The sequence below is a fragment of the Pleurodeles waltl genome, chromosome 4_1 (genome assembly GCF_031143425.1).
Source record: "Pleurodeles waltl isolate 20211129_DDA chromosome 4_1, aPleWal1.hap1.20221129, whole genome shotgun sequence".
In the NCBI taxonomy this organism is placed as follows: Eukaryota; Metazoa; Chordata; class Amphibia; order Caudata; family Salamandridae; genus Pleurodeles; species Pleurodeles waltl.
In genome coordinates this window covers 880,039,378-880,062,851 of record NC_090442.1, presented here as the reverse complement: position 1 = coordinate 880,062,851, position 23,474 = coordinate 880,039,378, and the positions used below count along the sequence as shown (strand labels likewise).

The window sequence follows — 23,474 nt, the reverse complement described above, 5'->3', positions numbered from 1 at the left end:
AAAAGGGAGGGAAAAGGCAAAGTGTTTGGGAGTGACCCAGCAAAGAGGGTGAGGTCCATCTGTTGAAAAATTAGTGCTGCATATCCATTTGCTAGAGACTTCCAAGTAAATTAAAAGTGCCAATTAGATGTTGTCCATTGTTGCTATGTATTAAGGAGAGAACACGAGCATATTAGCACTGGTGAGCAGGGGTAAAGTGCACTAATTCCAACAAAAATGAGTTCAGCAAAGTAAGGGAGTGAAGGCATACAGCTTGGGTTAATACAACACCAAGGATGTCAGGTCGACCAGGTATGTAGGGAACACTGTTACATCAATCACACAAAGCACATATACCTGCTTGCAGTAGTAAATGGTTAGCCTCAAGCATTCCCTGGTAGTGAATAGACAGAAGTGAGAAGCTAATGTCACACATAACAATACATTGTTGTACAACAACTCTCTAATGCCCATAGTGCATTAATTCATCCTTGTATTCTCACCACTGGCAGGTACAGTGTAATTCACTTCTAAAATACATAACAAAATGGAACAGTGGCCTCTCATAACTTAACTAGTCAAACACTAGCAGGAAGATACATTTATGACATTTATGTAATATAAGGTATGAATGTAAAGATGGGGAAAGAAATGCTCAAGTTTATATTAAAATAAAACATAACGTGACAATGTGTTCCCCTTATTCAATCAAAAGTGTTAGCATTTTAATCTAAAAGTATCCGACCCTCTGGATATTATTTGAGAAGGAGAAGCATGGCTGTTATGAAATCAAGTGGGCCACTGAAGGTAGCATGCAAACAGAGCTGCTTCTGGGTGCTTAGGGTCAGTGCATGTGATATTTTGCCACCATGTTGCAGCACAACGCTACACACCATCCACAAAACAGCTCCCTGGAATGTTATATATATGTGTATATATATATATATATATATATATATATATATATATATATATATATGTGTACCACGCCAGCATTCAGGCCACAAAGTCGCCTGAAGAGAGGGCTGTTGCAGTGTGTCATCCTCCCCAAGTTCCTTCAAACCATAGGCCCTGCCACCATCACCACCTCAGTGTGCCACTGTGTGCTACTCCACAGCTTTGAAGACCATCTGAACATGGCTGCCAGACATGAGCTCTGTATTAACCCAGCAACATACATACATGCCAGCCATATTGGGATTCTTATTCTTCAGGCTGCCACCAATCAGCACTTACTTGGACCTCTGCATCAACTAAGAGAGCTCCATACCAAATGCTGGAGTGGCAGCTTTGGTGCATTTTCCTAGATCTTACAGTGCACTGGGCTCTCTACAATTCATATTTACTTCAGGAGGCAATTTGCATACACTTATGCAAAGTGCCCAAATTGGAGGTTAGAAAGGATGGGAGTCTGCCGGGAAGGAGTGCAGTGTGACTATGTCATTGTTATTCATGTTCAGACTGTAAGTGGCTTTCAACGCATTGGCCTGGAAAAAAGTAGGCACTGAAAATGTACCTGATCTGCTGATTCAGTATGAAAAAAATGCTGCATGAGAATGGTATAAAATGGGCAATCCAAATGATGTAAACTGGTGTGTTTCACAGTCCAGTCACATCAGTGACACATTTAAACTTTCAAGTAAATTGAAAAATATATATATATAAATATATATATAAATATATATAAATATATATATATATATGTACACATACTTATTCGCTAAAAAAACAAATGTTAAAGAGACATTATAGTTGGAGTTTTATTTTAATGCAGGGGGCCGCCAACCTCCTGCGTGCATCCAACACCCTGCCATACACAAATGTTGGCTGTGAACAGTGGTGGGCTGGCTACATCCATCCAACCCCATGCCTTGAGGGAAAAGCAAAGAGAAGGCACTCAAAAAATAAGGGACACAGCAAGGACAAAGCAGTGAAAACAAGGGAAAAGCAAAAAGAAAGCACAAGTTAACAGGTGAAAGAGCAAGGAGCAATCAATGACAATGAGTGAAAAGCAAGGAGCAGGCACCCAAAAAATGGGGTCAAAACCAAGGAGAAATCAGTGAAAATAAGGGAAAAGCAGGGAGAGGGCACACAAAAAATGGGAGGGAAAGCAAGGAAAAAGCAGTGAGATCAAGGGAAAAGCAAGGAGAAAGTACTCCAAAAATGTGGAAAAAGCAAGGATAAGACAGAAGCAAGAGCGATGCAGCAGCATGGGGAGAGTTGGGCCTTTTTTTTTTTGCCACAGATTCACAGATCCACTGCAATTTCATGCCAAATATTTTTAAAGAATGATTTTGGCCCCCAGCAGGGTATCTATTGGACCCCACCACCAGGTTTTGGGGTCAGGGTATTCCTACCCTGCTCTCTTATTTGTTTTAACTTTTTTCTTGGAACTCTGTTAAGTCAGAGTCCCAAAATCACTGGCAGCACTTCCTGGTTGAAGTGCTAGCAGCCAATCCGATCTCAGAATGAGACCTTTTGGATCCATGAAGAATCTGCGGCCCTAGACATACAAATGTCTTCTTTCCTTAATACCTCCAGAACTACTGAACTGATTTACACTAATCACAAAAAGAGATATTTCTAGACCAAGATCTAGCTTTCTGACAAATTTGGTGTAATTCCTTTCAGCAGTTTGGTCTGTAGTTATGTTCAAAATCCATATAGGAAATTGCATGAGGCAAATTTGTTTTGGGACCCATCTTTTTCTCGGGCTCTGCTTGACGGATCACCCCAAAACCTTTTAAGATAGCAGCTGAAGTGAGTTATAAAATTTTGGGAAGATTCTTCAAACTGCACCATAGTCATTAGCAAAACAAAAAAATGCTTCATCTATGGGAATTAGGTACTAACTATAACTACCAACTGGCAACTGGCAAGTATTATACATGTTTAAGAGGTATGCAGTTTGAGGCCTTGTGAAATAAACACCATGAGTCAAAATTCCCCAAAGTACAACATTAGAGGGTATTCATTTTTGTAAAAGCTTCAACCTTTGAAACTCCATACCAAAAGGGTGATTTTTAGGTGACCCAATGAGTTTTCTTCATTCGCATTCATTTTTGTAAAAGCTTCAACCCTCGAACCTCCATACCGAAATGGTGATATTTAAGTGACCCAATGAGTTCACAGTCTTTAGAAATGATGGAACAAGAGGCAGAACCCAAGGAGGTTTAATGGCCTTCCTCTTTAGGAGATGGAAATAGGTCCTTAAATGGGGAGCCAAATTTCTTGCAAATGTTGTGAAACACTTGCTTTGATAGTGTAAGTTTATGTGAGGAGGAAAAGCACCTGCTTATGTGATCCGCTTCCAGATTGCCCTCCCACGTTCTTTGAACCGTTGAAATTGAGAGTAGATGCTTCTCTGCCTATGTTGCCAGACTGCATGATTCTTCATTGAGAAACCTTCAGTGGGTACTGCCCTTGTGATTTATGTAGGCCACAGTCACTGTGTTCTTACCAACATATTGATCTTCAGAAGATACTGCTGAAAGTTGAGGTCTGCCTGGCACTCTGCTGTTAATTCTCTCCAGGAAAAATAATGTTTTCTCTCCTTCAATATTTTGTGCGATTGTCTCTTAAGCTTGCTTCAAAAAACCTTTTTTCTTCAAACAGCATTCTTAATGTGGTTGTTCTTTATGCTACTGAAACGTAGTGTCCCCTTTTCAAGTACTCATATAGTTCATGGTGCATTACACCATATACATGGGAAACAAAACACAGCAGCAAAACTCCCACAGAAAAATCAATCTTAAGCTACAATATCACACAGAAGCAATAGTCAATATTTTTGACAAAATGGGGTCTTTAGTTGGCAGTCAGATTACCCCCTGTCCAAGCAAGGACCCTCACTCTAGTCAGGGTAAAAAAGAATTACCCTTAGCTAACCCTTCCTTACCCCCTTGGTAGCTTGACACGAGCAGTAGACTTAACTTCAGAGTGCTAGGTGTAAAGTATTTGTACCAACACACACAGTAACTTATTGAACACACTACAAAATGACACCACACAGGTTTAGAAAAATAGAGAATATTTATCTAAACAAAACAAGACCAAAACGAAAAAAATCTACAATACACAAGTCAAGTTATCAATTAAAATGCAAAAAGAGTCTTCATGTAGTTTTAAACACACACTAACACTGTTAGCGTGAAAATTTACCTGGGTGCGTCAAAAATAACCCCTCAAGGGCGAGTGTGCATCAAAAAGGGCTTGCGATGCATCTATTTCACTCACGAGCCAGACCTTGCGTTGTTTCTCCTTTCGTCGGGTCGGTATTTCTTCTCTCCGCAGGACAGCGATGCGTCGATCTGGTCAGCACTCTCAGGTCCGGGCAGGCCCTGCATTGTTTTTACACACCCAACGGTGTTTGCGTCGGAAATCCAGCCGCACGATGATCTGAAAATCACGTGGCGCAGGTTGAGATCTCACCAGCCTCTGTCAGCGATGCTGCACATCGTTTCTCCTGCTCTTCTTCAATGACGTTGCAGACGAGTGTCGATTTTCAGCTGCAAGTCGGAGTTGCGTCGAACTTTTCCCAGCACGGCATTCTGTGCGTGGATTTCTTCCTCTTAGGCTGACAGCTTCTCCTTTCAGGGTCCCAGGAACTGGTTGGGCACCACAGGGCAGAGTAGGAGTCTCTCCAGAGACTCCAGGTGCTGGCAAAGAGAAGCCTTTGCTGTCCCTGAGACTTCAAACAACAGGAGGCAAGCTATAAATCAAGCCCTTGGAAAATTTCACAAGAAGGAAGGCAACACAAAGTCCAGTCTTTGCCCTTTTACTCTGGCAGAAGCAGCAACTGCAGGATAGCTCCACAAAGCACAGGCAGCTCTTCTTCCTCACCTCTTCAGCTCTTCTCCAGGCAGAGGCTCATCTTGGTTTCCAGAAGTGTTCTAAAATCTGTGGCTTTGAGTGCCCTTCTTATACCCAATTTCTCCTTTGAAGTAGCCCTGCTTCAAAGCAAAGTCTCTCCTGAATGTGAAATCCTGCCTTGTCCAGACCAGGCCTCAGACATTCATCAGGGGTTTGGAGACTGCATTGTGTGAGGGCAGGCACAGCCATTTCAGGTGTGAGTGACCACTCCTCCACTCCCTCCTAGCACAGATAGCTCATCAGGATGTGAAGGCTACACCCCAGTTCCCTTTGTGTCACAGCCTAGTGTGAGGTGCAACCAGCCCAACTGTCAAACTGACCCAGACAGGGAATCCACAAACAGGCAGAGTCACAGAAATGGTATAAGCAAGAAAATGCTCACTTTCTAAAAGTGACATTTTCAAACACACAATCTTAAAACCAACTTTACTAAAAGATGTATTTTTTAATTGTGAGCTCAGAGACCCCAAACTCCACATGTCCATCCGCTCCCAAAGGGAATCTACACTTTAATCAGATTTAAAGGTAGCCCCCATGTTAACCTATGAAAGGGACAGGCCTTGCAACAGTGAAAAACAAATTTAGCAATATTTCACTGTCAGGAAATATAAAACACATTACTATATGCCGTACCTTAACCAAACACTGCACCCTGCCCTTGGGGCTACCTAGGGCCTACCTAAGGGGTGTCTGACATGTAAGAAAAGGGAAGGTTTGGGCCTGGCAAGTGGGTACACTTGCCAGTTCGAATTTACAGTTAAAATTGCACACACAGACACTGCAATGGCAGGTCTGAGACATGATCAAGGAGCTACTTATGTGGGTGGCACAACCAGTGATGCAGGCCCACTAGTAGCATTTGGTTTACAGGCCCTGGGCACCTCTGGTGCTCTTTACTAGGGACGTACTAGTAAATCAAATATGCCAATCATGGATAAGCCAATTACATACACATTTTGTAAAGGAGCACTTGCACTTTAGCACTGGTTAGCAGTGGTAAAGTGCCCAGAGTAACAAAACAACAAAATCAGTGTCCAGCACACATCAACAATCCAGGAAACTGAGGCAAAAAGTTAAGGGAGACCACGCCAGGGATGAACAGTCTAACAATGGGCAAGAGAAAAAAATGACAAAATCAGAAAGGAAGGCATAGCATTAAAAACGAATCACAACCCCTAAATTCTCTACCTAGAAGACCAACTGACAAATTGTGGAGACTACAGCAGTCTCAGAAATAAATCCATCCTGTGATATCCAACATTATTAGTTGGGTGAAGGGCTCCCAACAAATAGGAATGCAGTGAATTGTTAGATAAAAACATTCTCAGTGAGAAAACACAGGCTTAAGTCATGGTAGAAAAAACATTCCCAGTGAGAAAACAGGCTTAAGTCAAGGTAGCATTGGCACAAAGGAGAAGGCATTTTATAAAGACTGCTTATAGACACTACTACTATTAGGCACTACTAAGCACTACACTACTTTAGACTATTTATAGGTGATAGCTAATATCATCAGTAGGCTTTTATGACTGTCAAAACAGTTTCCTTTTACATGTGACTGCTGCAGCCGTGGCAGCAGAGGTTCAGAGCTGCAGTGGTAGTCCTAAAGGCATGTTTTTAAAGTTACTCATGTGGGTAATGTAAATCTACACTGTAGCCACCAGATGACATGTACCATTATTCCACAGATGCACTCCTCTGGCATATTTGAGTGGCCTTATTTAAAAGATAAAATATCAACTGTAGCTGGCAAATGTTTTACAATATTAAAAGATAACAGCGCATTCTTTAGATGCAGTTTAGAAGTTTTATAATGTTAAGGGTTGAAATAAACCAGTAAACCCAGTCCCATATACAAAATCCATGGAGGTCACCCCAAAAAAAGACTATTTCCCTACACAACCTAGGACATGTACCTTTGAAGTTCAAAGCCCGTCAGAAACTCTTCGAGTCATTTTCGAGATCATCCATTTCTCTTTGAAACTTCCTCCCCAATAGGGACCACTAACAGTTGTGCTATCCTCCATAAAACAACTCACTAACAGCTATACTTTCCTCTATAAAACAACTCAAAATTCGTTTAATCTGAGTAATCCCATGACAAGATGACTCGCTCTCTAATTGTCCTTTGTGTTTGCAAAGCTGTTGCGTGCTCTGATTTTGACAACTGCCCTAACATCTTGCCTTTTCTGTTCCACAGTCTCTGGAAAAACCTAAGTGGCTCCCCTTTATACAATTGGCTTTGTAAAGCGTTCTGATGTAGCAAGATTAATAGGCACTATATGAAACATTAAAACATAAATGAGTCCATATTTAAAAAATAATCCTCCTGGTATTTTCCAAAACTTATGCAAATGGTACACCTTACACAGTGCTTTGTTGTTATTGTACGTTTTCTACCTTTAGGTGACTCGGCGAATTAATCTGCCAGCTGTAAAGATATTTATGGGGCCAGCGAAACATTCCCAAGGCGGGATAAGCGGCTGAGATGTCTTTTTAAGTATGACATGAAAAGAAGCAGTTAGCAACAATACACTGAAAGATAATTGTGCTTCATAATGAATTCTGCCTTAATCCTCTCCTTGTGTATATAGATATCTCTGTCTAGTATTTTGGATGAGCTAACGCTGGCCCTTTGCGCCTCTCAATCTATGTCTCTGAAAGGTAATGAGGCCTGGATTTTTCAATGTTAGCGCCTTCATGCTTCAGCCGCTTCATCGTTTGATTATTTTCTCGCAGAGGCACAATTACGAATTTTAGTTGAAGTTTATTCTTGACTATGCCTCTGGATTTGGCATTTCAAATTATAATTTTGTATTGCATTATATGTTGGTTAAAAGGTATGGATATTGAAGCATTTAAACACTGTTCACCTTTTTGAATGAGACGGAATGTGATTTTGTCTTTTATCACTTTTCGTCCCTTTTCTCTTAGATTTCAAGACAGGTCCCACAATATTTCTTCAAACTCTTTTGTTTCATCTTGTTTTTTCCTTCTTTAATCGTGCTTCTCATTGTGGCATGCTCTGCTTGGATGATTCATCGGTAAACCAATTTTTGCGAAAGTCAGGAGTGACAAAACTGGATTCCTGTTATGGTTGTCAGATGATTTTATCACACATTCCAGTGGACCAACTTTAAACCGTTCTTTACGAGATTCAATTGTGCCACATGTTTTTGAAAACTCTCCTATATTTGTTTAGAGTTATTATGCAGCATTAGACACCAAACCAATTTCAAGAGGCAGCTGAAAATGCATGTTAAATGTTTAGAAGATGTTCAGAAATCTACATGCAGGCAACTGGACCCACATACACTAGCCGCAAGAGGCCAACTTGGGGGCTGATTTATGGAAAGTGGCGCTGCACCGAGTGCAACGCCACTTTCCCTGTGCCCCTTAGCGCCCCCTAGCGCCACCATGTGTGCACTGTCTTTAAAATACTGTGCACCATGGCACAGGGTAGGGGGCAGTGGCGTCATTATTTATTACCCTGTTGATGTACTGTGCAGGAGTAGTACCAAACTGTTGGCGCTACTCCTGCAGAGTACATAGGGGCCCATTCTAAAGAATGGAAGTCCCCTTTTAAGGCCTGCTCTGAGCAGGCATTAAAAGTGCTGTTGAAAATGGCGCAAGGAAATCTCATAGATTTCCTAGCGCCATTTTTTTAGCCCCCCTAACGGGGGAATGCCCCCTTTGCATACATTATGCCTGGCACAGGCATAATGTAGCACAAAGTGTTACAGAGTGGTGCAATGTATGCATTGCGCCACTCTGTAAATATGGCCTGGGGATTTCGGCCTTGTTGGGCTACATTAACGTAAAAAATAATTACGCTAGTGTGGCGCAAGGTGGCACTAGGACATTAAAAATATGTCTTTTGGTTTGTTACCAAGGATAGTTAGTTGCTAATACCTCGCATGTCATAAATGATAACAAGGCATAATTGTTCACAATCTGAGTCACAAGCTATGTGGTCCATTCGTCTGATCTGCAAGTAATGTAATTTCTTGTGATGTCATCACCTGTTCAAAGTTATCATTTTCAATTAAAAGATACCATGGTATCCTTTCATGGACCTCCTTCAGTGCTGGTTTGGGGATCAAAAGCATCCTCTGCAAAAATGCTCAAACAACTCTCACTCCCTTGACTTCATTGTGCAATCTATCCATCCATCCATCCGTCTCTGTTTCTATATCTCTCTTTCCCTCCATCTCTTTCCTTCTCTCTCCTCCATCTCCGATCACTTTCTTACTACCTTCTCCCTCCCTTTTCTCTCTCTCTCTTGTTAAACCTCCCTTTGCCTTCTGTAATTAACATTGGGGATCAGGGGGAAGTGACAGAGACATCAGGAGCAGCCCCCCACCTAAAAACGGGCCTAAAGGGGCTCCGGCCCACCAGGGAAATGTCCAGAGGAATAGAAGGCCAGTCCTGTTGTGACTCGTGAATACATTTGGATGCCTCTCAAATCTCTTTGCGCAAATCTATATATGGCAAGCTAATCCTGTTCCCCTGGTCTCTCAAACAGTATCATCTCTTATTGCAGTGTTTTGAAGCAGGACAAGTAGATTACATGCTATCTAAAAATAAGATATTATCAATCGATGTCCCCGTTTACATCATTATTTGTCTTTCCCGCTATTACACATTAGCCAGGTTCAGCGCCATATTTCTGGTCCTCTGCTTTTCTGTTTATCTTGTGTGATATATATGTTCCATGATACAAAGCTGACTTTACAGACGCTGATCTTATCCCAGTGAAAACATATTTAGATAAACGTTAAATAAAACTGATATGGGGATTCTACCTCAGAGTGTTTTTACTTCAGGTCGGGCTGTCATTTCAGAAGCTAATCTTATCCCTGCCATACATATTTCTAAAGATGTCAAAGAAGACTGATAGTAGAGTTGTCATCAGCTGTTATCAGAGAAATACAGTTTTCTGATTGGTGTAGTTCTGAACTTTTTACAAGTCTGCGGTTACAGGAATGCGAGGAGATTCATCTGCCTACGGTGATCCATCAGATTATCTTTCTTGACTTTAGCCTTCATTTCCAGTTACACCGAAGGCTGATGGTGGAGTTTGTATGACTCAGCTCTTATGTGTGCCTACACTTCCCCCCTTCACACCCACAATGGTAACTAGAGTCTGGACTTCTCTCATCCAGACATGCCGATATGTACCTGGGGTGATGTGTTTTATTAGAGGTTCATGTGCAGCATGACGCGTGAATATATGGACAACTGACCATTCCTTCATTGCGCCACTTGTAAAAGAGAAGGAGGGGAAACGACTTGGCATCGACAGACATCTGGCATCTGCACACTGAGCAGGCCCACCCACTTTCTGTGGCTGACAGGTGCACTAGTCTTTACACCTAGCAGGGCATGGGCGAGAGCACTTACAGGAAAGTTTAAAGTGAAGTCTGACAGGCGAGGGAGAGAGTTCTTTAAACATCGATAGACATATGGATAATCTACACTGCTGAAAAGGGTAGCTTGGGTTCATACCAGCTTTTCTCATTGCCAATTTCCATCCTTCCACCCCTTTCTCTCCTTCTTCCATATAATTCAAATCGCGTTTCTGTTCTGTATTAACGTATTTTCCCACCGTTTGTGTTTCCATCTCGTACTTTCCTTTTCTAACCTTCTTTCCATGTTCTCTTTCTTCTCTGTTCTCTTCTGCTCTTTTTTTTATTTTTCTCTGTCCTACACATGTCCCTTCCACTTTGTCTCCTCTCCTTCTCGCTCTTTGTCTCTATCTACTTTTAACTTTACTTCTATCTTTTTCTCAAAATGCTGATTTTCTTCTGCTTCTTTCTATGCCTTTCTCGCTTTCCTTCTTTCTCACTACTTACGCATTACGTCTATTTTTATCTGTTTTCCATGCAACTATCTTTCTATCCTTCATTCTCTGTCACCGCTTGCTCCAACACTTTATCACATTGTTCTTCACAATTTCCTCCTCCATTTTCATTTTTAGCTTGCTTTCCAGTTCCATATTATGTTATGCTTTCCTCTCCCCCACCCTTTTCTCTTATACCCTGCTTTTCTTATTCTTTCCATTTACCTATTGTTCTTCCACTCTCAATCGTTTCCACCTTTGCTGCCTGCTCTGCCTCTATTCACCTTTCTCTTTTTCCTATATTTATCATAGTTTTTATCATTGCACTTCTTCTCTTCAGTCCCTCACTTTTGCCTTCTCAGGATTTTTATTTTGTGTTGTGTCTTACTTATTCAATGTATTGGTGTATTTAAATGCTCTACATACCTGTCTCCTAAGTTAAGCATGCCTGCTCGCAGACAGCTACCAACGGTTGACCCAGGGGCTAAAGTATTGAGACCTTGACTAGACCATATGCTGTGGTGGTGGTCTTTTATTGCTAGAGGTAGATGCAAAGATAGCCCTACTAATAATCCATCCTCTAACAACATACTCATGCTACTTAGGGCTTACAACTAACACATACAGAAAAGGTGAAGGAAGAAATGCTTCCAAATAGTCTACACCACAGTGATTGCTATGGGTAGCATTGCAATACAACTGTGCAGCATGTCCACAGGAGGGCTTGTGTTTGTAAGTGATGCTGTGTCGTAATGCCAACTAATTCACCTTGGAGGTCTGATTGCAATGGGAAGAAAGTAGTAGAGAAGCATCAATATTTGCCCAGTAGCATTGGGATTCACAGTGAACTAACTCCCTGTTGTGCAGATAACACAGGAGGCGGATGGTGTATTTGTTAGTAAATCATTTTAGATAATCATTATACTGACTGTGCAGGGCAATGTGAAACGAGGGGTAACCATGTAATGTCATCTCAAAACTACATTTCAGTAAGGCTACTGGAACAGAATAATTGATTAGGCTCAAGCGCTTTTATTGTGTGTATTAAGTGTAACCATTAATCTGTCTACAAATTGCTAGGTAACTTTTTAATGAATTTTTGGTGACTGAATAACACCATAATGTATTAAGATTTAATTTCTATGCCTTTTTGTTCCATTTTGTTAAAAGTAACAATTCAGTGAAGCCTGAATTTTTAAATGACCCTTTGAAAACTGGTTAGGTGCATAAGCGTGTAGTATAAGATATCCTGGACATGCAATTTTCATTCAGGAACTGAATAAAGAGCTTTCATCTTTCCTCTTCCTAATTCAACACCTCTCTTCCATATTAGTGTTAGCAATGTGCAAAAGCGGTCACGGTCAAAGGTTTCTAGCATCTGAACATGGCATGCCATGTGGAGCTGCTGTTATACACATGGTTTGCCATGTAGGGCTGCTGTTATGCCACTGGTATGCCATGTAGGGCTGCTGTTATGCCTGTTGACCATGTTCTTACCATTGTTTTCTGGACTCGCTATCACTCTTACTATTGACACCCCCAAAAGGTTGTTTAGAGCAACAAGCACCAAAGTGCGTAGGAGGAGGTATGTGTGCTCCACAGAGCCCTCGAGGTCAGCTCGTTTTACAGGGCAAGGAACAAGGGTTTTCATGCAGCACTCTCAATCAGGGCATGTCCCGCAGTCATTAGAGTAGGATTTCTTCTGCTCTGCACACGCACCCATGCGGAGAGTGGGGGTACAGCTTACAAAAGTGGGGCAACGATCAGGGCTCTGTGGGTGAAGCCTCTGTGGCTAGTCTACTAGAGAATGATTCTATCTTCCTCTGCAAGAACATGCAGCATTTCTTTGGTTGTGGGGCAGGATCTGTGAAGTGTCTGTGCCCAGTGAGGCCAGCTGAAGGATATTCGTTAAACTAGTTGAAGGGACGATGCTCAACGTGGGAGTGCAACAGAGTTCCCACTAAGGTCTTCCATACTGCCAAGTTTATTGCACACACCATTCTCTCTCTATAGAACACTCCTTGTTCTTCATCCCTCTCTCATCTCACACATATGCTCTCCATTGCCTCCTACTCCCTTCCTCTATTTCACATTCCCTCTTCTCTCACCCTCTGCTTGCAAATAACCTTCGATTGCATCTTCTATCTCCCCTTGTCCTCTGACCCCTGCCTTCACTTTCCCCCCAACTTTTCTCTCGTTCATCACTCTCACACCTTATTCTTTAATTCACACTCCTCTGAAAATGTCCTTTCACACAAGGTTCAATGTCACCTTTTGTAACCATTTGTACCCTAACACTCCCCTCTCTGCTTTGCCCTCATCTTATTCACCTTTCTCCCACACACTCGTTTACACCAACCTCACTTTCCTTCCAAAACCGGGTTAGTACTCAGCTTTCTCCTGCGCCCCATCTTGCACCTCCTTCTTACAGTCTTTACTCCCTTATCCAGCTTTCTCTCTTTCATATTCAACGATTCTCAGGCCAGGTTCTCACATGCACTTTGACAGTCTTGCCACTTACCACACAGAAGCCCATATGAGCTATTGCCAGTGATAGTTTCATGCACTTCCCAATAACAGGACGAGTGTAGAAAATCCATTGTAAAATATGCACTTGCGACAAAACGCTGTGTTTACAACCCAGCTGCATAGAATAGAAGAGTTTGGGGTGCAATCCTAAGCAGAACAGTGGACTTAAATCAATGCAGTGTGGTTCAAGATGAAAAGTAACCATTTAATAGATATCTGGTTGTGAAAAAGAACAAATGAAGTTTACAAATCATTGAGACTCTTCTAATCTTTATTTCGATTCTTTTTAAAATAGATTAAAGAGCACTATGCCCATTTACGCACCTCCTTAAAAAGTATTTGATCTACCACACAGTGTGTCACGCTCTATGCCATCCCAACCTTAGTATTGTACATGTTGATACTGTGTGGATGCCCTTGAGGGGCAGAGTCTACCTATTCCTTTGCTCTGGGCCTTTTCCTTAATGGCAGCCATCCACCCTCCTTCTGTAGCAGAAGAAGGTGCACGCAGGATAGAAAAGGAAGTAGTAGTGCTATGTAGGAGCCTGTAGTGTACTTAAACTCTCTTACCTGCAACCACAACTAGGAGTGAAAGGTAGATTTTTGAACAACCAAGGCCCAAATCTACGACCATTTTCTTTTACAACTCACAATTTTTGATTTTTTGCTAATTGTGAATTGGGTGTCTCAAAACAAAATGTACAACAGTGTCAACCACACTATTTGTGATATGCTAATGGGCCGCAAGGGACCTGCCTCATCAACATTGTGACCCTATTGGGCATGGCTGCACTCACAGGGATGGTGGCCTGCTGGGGTCAGCAGACCACCATGTCTGTTACTGCTTTTCAAGTAAACCATTTTTTTTAATGCAGCCCATTTTCCTTAAAAGAAAATGGGATGCATTTCAAAAATAAAAATGTAACATTTCAGTTTCAATTTTTCAGAGTAGGCAGTGGTCCGTGGGACCACTGCCTGCTCTGAAAAAATTTAGGTGCCCCCATTCACAAAGGGGAAAGGATGCCTTGGGGACCCCGTCCCATTTGCAAATGGGTTACCGTCAATTTGAAATGAGTGGTAACTGCAATTATTTTGTGACCACATTCACGGGTGCAAAACAATCATACATCGGGCAGCAAGTCGCAATTAGAAAGGGATGCCCTTGGAATGCCCCTTCCTACTTGTGAGTTGCAATCCCTAGTTTGCGGGTCGGTAACAGGATACCGACTTGAAAAATCAGGATAATACATCTAACAAGGCCATTTTGCAGTCACAGAAGAGGAATTTTGCACTTTGCAACCACAAAATCGCGTCATACATCTGGCTCCAAGTTACTTCAGGTTAGAAGACAAATGGGGACCCAGCTACGGTGCTGTGGGTGGCTATGCAGTACTGGCCTTTGGAACTGTCTGGGTAGAGGTTTCCAATCAGGGAAGGTATAGTGAGGTGCAAAGAAAACAATAAGTAGAAGGGGCAAGGAGCAGTGAGGGCAGCTGGGGCAGTGAGTGTTTGGAGGAGCAGAGGGCAGAGGAGGCAGTGCGTGTGTGCAGACATGTCAGGGTCAGAGATTTGGAAGTGAAATTAACAGCATTGTCCAATCTTAAATCAGATCAAATTGTACATAATAAATGGGTTAGCCCACGGCGCTCACGCCCCATCTTCAGTTCTTTCACACTTAAATTCAAAAGTGGGTCACATGACCTGGAACTGTCTCTGCCAACATTTTTGTATTGGAAATTGTAACCAATTTATCAAAAATAGTGTTATACACTAAGAACCATTACAAATCTCGCTTGATTCTGTGCAATTGTGAATAGGGTGCTGAGACCCACCCACCACTGACCCTAGAGAGAAGCCGTATGCGTACAGGCTTCATGACTCTTGGGCTGCTCCTGATGCTGACCTTAGAATAGCAAAATAATAAGCGGCCTGTTACTATATCAGTGTTCACAACCATGTCAAGCAGGTATATCACTTTGATTTATTTTCCAACACTTTGTTTTCATTTTATGACCGGACTCAGGACAATATGTAATTACAAGCATCTAGTTGAACCATTGTGAACATCAAGTTAGTGGGGTGTAGTTCAAGACACACTCAGACTGGAAATGAACAGGTATGTTGCTATTATTTTACATATTTATAAGGTGCACCCCACAAGCAGAATTGTCTCTAGGTGTCTGACCATAAAAATGACATAAATAAAACAATATCGCGAGACACATGCTGCTTACAACAGAGTAGAGCTTGTTTGTAAAACGGTGTGACGCTTTCCTGAAGCTTCTTGCTGTAGGCTAATTCCACATTTCTGGTAAAAGAGTAGTCCAGCACTGCGGACTCTCCAGCAAAAATCTATGATCAGCTTTTCTTCGGTGAAAGGACTTAGGGACTGTCAGAAGCCAATGAAAGTGGCTGGTCTAGGAGATAGAAAAGGGCCATTTTTTTAGCTCTATTTGGGAGGTGTTCCAGTCTGGCTTTAATATTGTGTTGTCAGTCAAACGTAATATTCTGAAGGTGATCAACGTGAAACTGGGTTCCGGAGAAAGGATCTCAAACCAGGAAAGATGTTCTTAGTCAGATGGATAGCAATTGAATGCATGGCTTTTCCACGTGCTGGAAAGGGAAGGATACAAAGCTCACGAGGTGAGAGGACCAAGTTGGAGATTGTGTGTTTCAAGGTGGGTGTTTAAAAAAAACTGGAGAGGTGTGAGGTGCTTTGGGGGGGGGGGCAATGCACAAGGGAAGTTGAGTACATGTGAGGGGGCAGGAGAGATCATGTATTTGAATGTCAATGGTTAAATCGCTAGTTTTTACAACATGAGTCATTACATTGGGAGTACCTTTACTTTGCAGTACATTACATCTGGAGTAATTTATTGTGCACATAAGTGTATTTTTAATTAATATGTGTGTGTATTGAATTTAAATCTAATGTGATAAAGAACCCATCCTTGTGCCCTTCAACAGACACTCCTACCCCTGTACACCACCCATCGCAGAGTCCTAAAAACTCCTTACTACCTCTATGCAGTAACCATTCCCAGACGACTAAAAATGATTTGTACCACTAGGGACTACCCTTCCATCAGCCCCAAAATTTCCTCAGTACACCCTATATACTAATCATTCCTGAGCCCTAAAACCTCCTTCGTATCTCTGTACACTACCCGTCCCTCAGTCCCTGAGCACTAGAACTTTCTTAGCTTCACTGTAAATTATCCATCCCTAATCCCTAAAAACACCTTATTATCTCTATACTTTATTCAGCCCTAGACTCTAAAAAAATCTTACAACTCCTATTTACTATTCTTGCCTAAACCCCCAACAATACTGTTGGTGCTATATAATAATAATTTATTTAAAACCAATAGCCAATATTGTGTTTACATAAATACATATTATTTAATAATTATTTACATTGAGCGATGGAAAATTAATTTACTTTCAGTTTCATAATTACTCGAATGTAAATATGTTATTTTTTTTAATACAGATAATGACTTATCTAGTTCTTTTCCCATTTAGCGTTTCAATACTGACCTAATTTTACTTGGCAATGAATTAAATTTCTATTAGTGCCCCAACTTACCTGTGATGTAATGACTCTTGATGTAAAAACTCAATGTAATGACTACAGATGTAACTCTCCCAATGTAAAGGCAGGGCACCCATGCATTTTCCATCTGCTGTGAAGAGAAAGAAGGGGCGGAGGGGCTAGGGAGGTGTGAGGGGAACAGGAGAGATGAAGCATTGCCTATTTGCTGGGAATGGAGAGGGGAAGCTGAGATGGTGTGAGGGTGCAGTGGAGATCATGTAGTTTCTGAATGCTGTAAAGAAGAGCAAGGGTAAGGAAAATGGTGTAGTATGAAGGGACAGTAGTGATCATGGGCCAGTTTTATTGATATTTGATGCAGCACAAAGCAGAAAGACAACTTGCTGACTTGTGCCAAATGGAGAGAGAAGGGATTTGGCATATTTACCAAAATATGGCGTATTCCTGCTCTCTCACTGAGCTGGTGCACTACGTGTTGCCTAGAGCCAACGCAGACACCCTTGAGCCATGGTGCAAGTGTGCCTGTGTTGCAAGCAGGATGTTTTTGTGCAGGAAACAAAACCTTTTTCCACTTTCTAAGTGTGCTGGAGAATGCATCACAAGTAGAAAGTGGAAGTAACAAGGAGAAATAAATACATTTCTCCTCATTGCGCCTCTATTGGAAAGGCATACAATTCTGATGTACTGCCAGATTTACTACTCTTGGTAAATCTGTGAATGTGCCACATGTATTTTCCATAAGTTGTTAAGGGAATCAAGCTGAGAGGAAGCTTGGGAGGTGTGGGGGGGGGAGCAGGGCTCATACACTTTTGATGTGATGTGGATACTGGGGAACAGTGTGACACAGTAGAAAATTAGGAGGAATTAGGAAACAATAGGTGATTTCTGTGTGTTTCAAAGGGAGACACTTGGAAGGGGAACAAGGAGTAGATGGCTTTGGTATGGAGGTAATAAGGGCAGTGGTAATTGTGAAATGAAGGACAACAGTGAGAGAAACTGGAGGGCAAACTGCTTAACCAGTGTACCTTCGCTGTGAGATTTTCATTGATATTTGCGCCAGCTCAGTGCTTAATTTGTGCTTTGTTGTTTCCGATGCGGAGCACTGGCACTTATTTTTGAGGGCCGGCATTTATTTTTCTGCCTCAAGCATTTACTGCAAGTAAAAGACACATGTGGGAAAGACAGAGGAAGAGAAAAATGAAAAAGCATCACAATGGGAGAAAGCAGGACCTGCAAGAGTGAGCTTAAGGGGCAGGGAGTGCCTGTAAATGGAATAAAGAGATCCGAGATGGCTTCAGGATTACGCGGCCTCAGTATTCTGTGTTCACACATTTAATTGCAGCTGCCGCGAGTTTAGGAGGAGGGCTTTGGTCTCCGGCAAGTTTTTATTTACAAATCAAGCACTGTTCCAGCCAGTATAAAAACGCTAATGCCAATGACTTACTGGAGAAAAATGTACTTGTTCGTCAGTTGGTCAGTTCAAAACTCAGTTGCTCTGGTCTTCTGTGCAAATGTTGATATAAAAATGCATTGCAGCAGTGCAACGTGAAAATAATCTGGCTACTGGCATCAGATTGGTTTAGGAAGAAGATGAGATGACAGAGATGCCCACCTCGTACTGGCTGATAGCTGATTTTTGACGGTCTCTCAGCCAGCCTTGAGAACTGTAGTCCAAAACTATCCAGTACTGAATTGTTAAAAGTCTGTAATTCATATCTATTTTCTGAAAAAGATGATAGCCCCTTGGTGGCGCTTAATCATGTGGTAAGTGTGAGAAGGTGATATCTAGTTAAATATTTCCAAATGTTGCTACACAGTGGCCCACTAATTATTCCTGCTCTAGATGCAGGAAGGAGTGAGGCAGGGGACACGTTACTGCATGTTAAAGGCTCTGTGGAGTCACCCAACCCCCACACCCTCAATAAGACCACTGCAATGCCCCTCCAGCTCCCTCAATTAGAAAGTCCATGCAGAAATGGGGGGTACGGGATAGTCCATTTATGAACAAAATTGTAAACTGCCTACTAGACATTTTCAGGTAAGGGACATCAAGGCTGATACAGGGAACCTCCTATCCATCTATATGAGTAACCAAACTAGTAACCATTCATATATCACTTAATAAAAAAGTATTTGTTATGTATGGCTCTGGGTAAAGAACCACAAGGAGGAATAACTGGGCTCTACATCAAGTAATTCACTGCTATGATGTAGCAATAGTGGGCAACAGAACTTGGTAGCCACTATTTCTACATAATAAATGAATTCCAGGCTGCTTTGGCGGGGCTATCTGACAGCATGCAAGAGTAGCCCTGAAATCAGTGAGTACAGCTTCTTGAAGAGATGTCGCAGACAGTGGTGGGCATAGATTGTAGGAGAGCAGGTATTTTTTGTTACATTTTGGACACAGAGGAGAGGCCATGTTATGTATGGTTCCCCATTATTCCTCAGTTCCTATATAGTATTTGAAAGCAGGTGCAGATTATTTGGGCATTCACACATAACACAAGAATGTTCATGTGTAAAATGTGACGTATGGGGATGTTTCCACCCCCGGATTCTCAGTGCCATCATAGACAACTTGAGCTTCACTCTCATTGCCTATTTGATATCACTCGGAAAACCTTGGAGAAATATATCCCCCTGATTACACTGTCGTTCAACTACAATTCTATATGTTACTACCCAAGGGCACAATTTTTTAGCAATCTTAGAATACTGAAATATTATGGGAAAAACAGTTATAAATGTATGCTTTGCAATTTGCATGCAACTCCTTGAGGCCTGTTAATTAACTCACTAAGCTCTATTACAAGGATTGTCTTTTGTGATCTATGGGTCAATCAGGGATTTCTGCAACAAAAGCAGAGATATCTACATAAAGTACAAATCTGTGACCTGCCTGTTACAAGCTGTGCTTTGCAGCAAGCACATTAACCCTCTACTCTATATTATGATGCGTCAGAACAGTGGCAAGACTGCATACAATTCCCTCCAGCAACTGCATTGACCACTAAAGTAATCTTACTTCTGTTATACCACAGAACTTGATGGGTATGCAAAGATCTCTGCAACATGTGCATTAAACCTATATGTTAGATTAAAATGCAGCTATTTGTGACAAGAGAGCCAGAACAGGATTACTATCACATTAGTCCTAGTTGTCAATTTCTTTGTGGCAGAGTTTTTATTCAACATAAACGTATAAATTGCCTGCCAGATTATGCGCCTCATGACTCCACCACATTTTCGATGACATCCTTTCACCCCCAGTTTGTGGGATCCCGGAACACATTTTCCCCTTTTCCAGCACTGGCTGTGCAGACTGCCTAATTTTATGAGGAAGGGTTTTGTAAGGCTCAATAACAGAACAGCAATACCGAAATTCAGAGCCCATGATAGTGTGTGACTGGTGTGCAAACAGTGTGCTGAGAAGTGGGTCACTTTCTTTGTTAAATTCGCTAAACCTGTTAAAAATGCTTAAAATATGGCACGTGTTTGATGGCAGCGCTTTGTCTCAACATTGAAGTAGCAAATGTGTGACATTACTTCCTGCACGCGTAAGTGTATTAAATGGGAATTTCTTGGCACCCCATAAAAACCACCTTAGGCACCAGATAAATTAAACCTCGAGGCTGCAGATGAAGAACGCATGTGTTTATTTTCTTGTGTTTATTCTTACGCTTGCACTGACCTAAATTACCTGCCAAGTTGTTTTGCTAAGAAAGCACCTAATACTTGGTCACCCTACGTCTATGAAGACCAAGGTCTGGGAGAACGGAAAATTCGTTAGAGAGGATCACATGGTTCAATAAAGTGTGGATCCCGGGAGTGGTCCTGAGTGTCATGGATTCAGAGACCACCACTTTGTCACTAGATCACTGCTTAGTCTTATGAATCCCTTTCCTTTGTCAGGTTAGAGTTCAAGCTCCCCAGGGCTTGGTCCAGCCTTGCTCAATGAATGCATTTTGGTTAGTCAAAGACAAGGCATCAGTCCTGCTGGTGAGATAGCTCAGTGGGCTAAAGTACCTCCCTAGAAACTAGTGTGCCAGGCCTGATCACACTGATGTTGTTGGCTCAGTCTTTCATGCTTGTGAGATAATTAGAAAAGGTTATCTTTGAAACGAGTATAGATTACACTTACAGGGATCTTAAAAGTGTTTTTATTCTATATTATTAACTGCACTAAAAGACATCAAAACTTGCAGACAATATAGCTCGATAGGCTAGTGTGCCTGTGTAGAAACCTGCAGTACACGACTGTAAAACCTGGCAGAACTCAATCGACCACTTATCCTTCTGGATTGATTAAACAAATATATTTAAGTTAAGTAATTATTACACCTATGACTCTGGGCTTGGAAAGAATTCAGCTTGTTGTATAAGCTACGTAGAAATCATTTTATTATTACCCTCAAGCCCATCAATCTTAGTGTGCCATGTGGAATATGGGCATTTTGCAGCTTTTCCACAAGCAGATGGTAATGAAAGCGTGTAGGAACTGGGTATCTGTGACACACCACACAAGAGACACTGAACATTACGCCGGCATGCCCAGTGTAAACACGCTGCCAAGGTGGTACGTGCGAAGTCTGCGTTCTATTTTTTCATTCCACGGTCCGGATTGGCTTTTCAATGCCTGTCCTTTGTCTTCACTCACTGGTGCCTGGTCCTACCACTGCTGGTTTAGCAATAGCTAGACTGTAATGTCTACAAATAAATATATTGAAAACAAAATACCAAGATGTAAATAGATTGTAGTTTGATTGTAATGGCTAGGGTCCTAACCCTAAAATGAGACTCCGAAATGTTAAAACAAAATGCAAAAATCTACTTTTTAAGGAAGTAACGCTAAGCTTAAGCCTACACCTCACCCTAAATCTTGAAAAATATACCCAATTTTGACATTAAACCTAGGCATTACAATAACCGTAAATCCATCTATAATCCTAACATCGACACATTGCTAAAGGCTGACCCTAAAGCTAACCCTAGCCCTGGCCCTAAAATCAACACTAGCTAGGAGTGCAGAAATTATACCTAACAGTAACTGTCTGCCCAACCCTAGCCACCACCCTAACGCAAACCCAATTAGCACCCTAGCCTTGACCCTCCCTCGCCCTTTAGCCCCCATAGCAACTCAATTCCGTATCCATTACACTACCCCCAAATCCGGAACCTAAACTCTAAACTAATACTAACCTATAATTTAAACCTTAACTGATCAGTTATTAAACAAAGACACGTTTTTTCAGGATAAACAACTACACAATGCAAGCATTTCAAGTTCAGTTGTCGGAGTTTTTGTTTCAGCTGCCTATGCCTAATCTATTAGGCGGCGCGTCCTTGGGAGTAATTTTTGCTAACAATGTAATTGGTTCGGCATGCGGTTATTGCGCTATGTGTGCACTGTTAATGAGGGATCCCACTGGCTTATGGCTCAACAAATGCAATTTATTTGCAACAGAGGAGGTGGAATAAGTGTGCCAGTGTGCCTAACCAGCAGCTGAAACCGCTCTATCTTCCTGTGCTAAGTTTCTCCTTTCGATGGAAAAAAGACCTGTCCCAAGAGGCCATCTAGGTCACTTTGTGAGCTGTGCAAGAAAGTTCATTCAATCACTATGAAAACTGTCCCATCTTCCAATATACTCTATTTGTATACGATGAAAGGAAGATCGTCTCAGTGCCCATTAGGAATAGGAACATTTTCCAGCACACGAGAGGAGCAGCAAACAACACACACAACATAAACCGAACAGGGAAAACCAGCAGCAGTGACTGTGTAAAACTAACACAAACAGAGATGGTCTGACAAGCCAAGAAAGAAATATAGTTCGGCGCTTCTATAAATGATTGAATGCAGCTGCGCATCGGTCTCCTTCAAAGTATCATCAGTTTGGCAAAGTCGCAGAACCTTAAACAAGCACCCCACGCTTCTTCAGATGACCCATTGACGCCCCCGTGTCAGTGGAGGCACATCACCCTAGACCCTGCAAACGAAAGTACATCTCCCACGGCACCCCAGTACCTGCACACGTGCCGCAGGAGGTGAGCGCCAGGAGAACCAGGCACGCTAGGGGAATCCGCAGAGATGCCATGGCCGATCTCTCAGAGGCAGAGGTCCATGAAGGGGTGAGCAGGGATGCGAGGAGACTGCTGAAGCTGCTGCGCTGGCCTCCACCCTGCCTGTGCGCCTGGACCATAAAGGGGGCTCCCACACTTTCCTTTACTATATAAGCGTCTGAGTGACGTCATGGGACGGGTGCGTGCGATTTTTGTATGAAGAGCCCGCCCCGCCCACGCCTCATTTCACCCGGAGCCGGGCGCGCCTCGTGCGTGAGGGAGTGACGCCTGAACGAGGGGTGCGCTCGTCTGAGGGCTCCTGCGTGGGATGTTTGTGTGCGTATGAGTCAGGGAAGCGCCTCAAACGTACCGGGGGCACCTGGATAGTGAGAACCTGTCTTTGTGCTTAAATGAGCAAGCGCTGCCAAGTAATGAGAACCTGCACCTCTTTAGTTTGCAGGGCGCACTTATCAGCGGGGGTGTGATATTTTAATCAGATAATACCTCAACTTCGGGAATAAACACGTAGTACGAGGTAGCACCTGCATTTTTATAAAACCCATATCATGCACGGGACAGTACCTTCGTACATAGATGCTTCACCTTCAACCCTCCACCTCTCCCCCCCTTGTCACG

General features: G+C 42.3%; 1 protein-coding gene across 2 annotated transcripts in view; it reads right to left on the bottom strand.

Annotated features, from left to right (window-relative positions):
* NTS (neurotensin) overlaps nucleotides 1-23,020 on the bottom strand; it is a 133,906-nt gene extending 110,886 nt beyond the window's left edge. Inside the window, exon 1 of one of the 2 annotated variants that reach the window (XM_069229628.1) lies at nucleotides 22,804-23,020. In XM_069229628.1, the coding sequence (XP_069085729.1) occupies nucleotides 22,804-22,978 (175 nt within the window). In that variant the 5' untranslated portion in view covers nucleotides 22,979-23,020. The remainder of the gene's footprint in view (nucleotides 1-22,803) is intronic. The other variant, XM_069229629.1, reaches the window with a different exon arrangement.
* Between the last annotated feature and the right edge of the window lie 454 nt (nucleotides 23,021-23,474).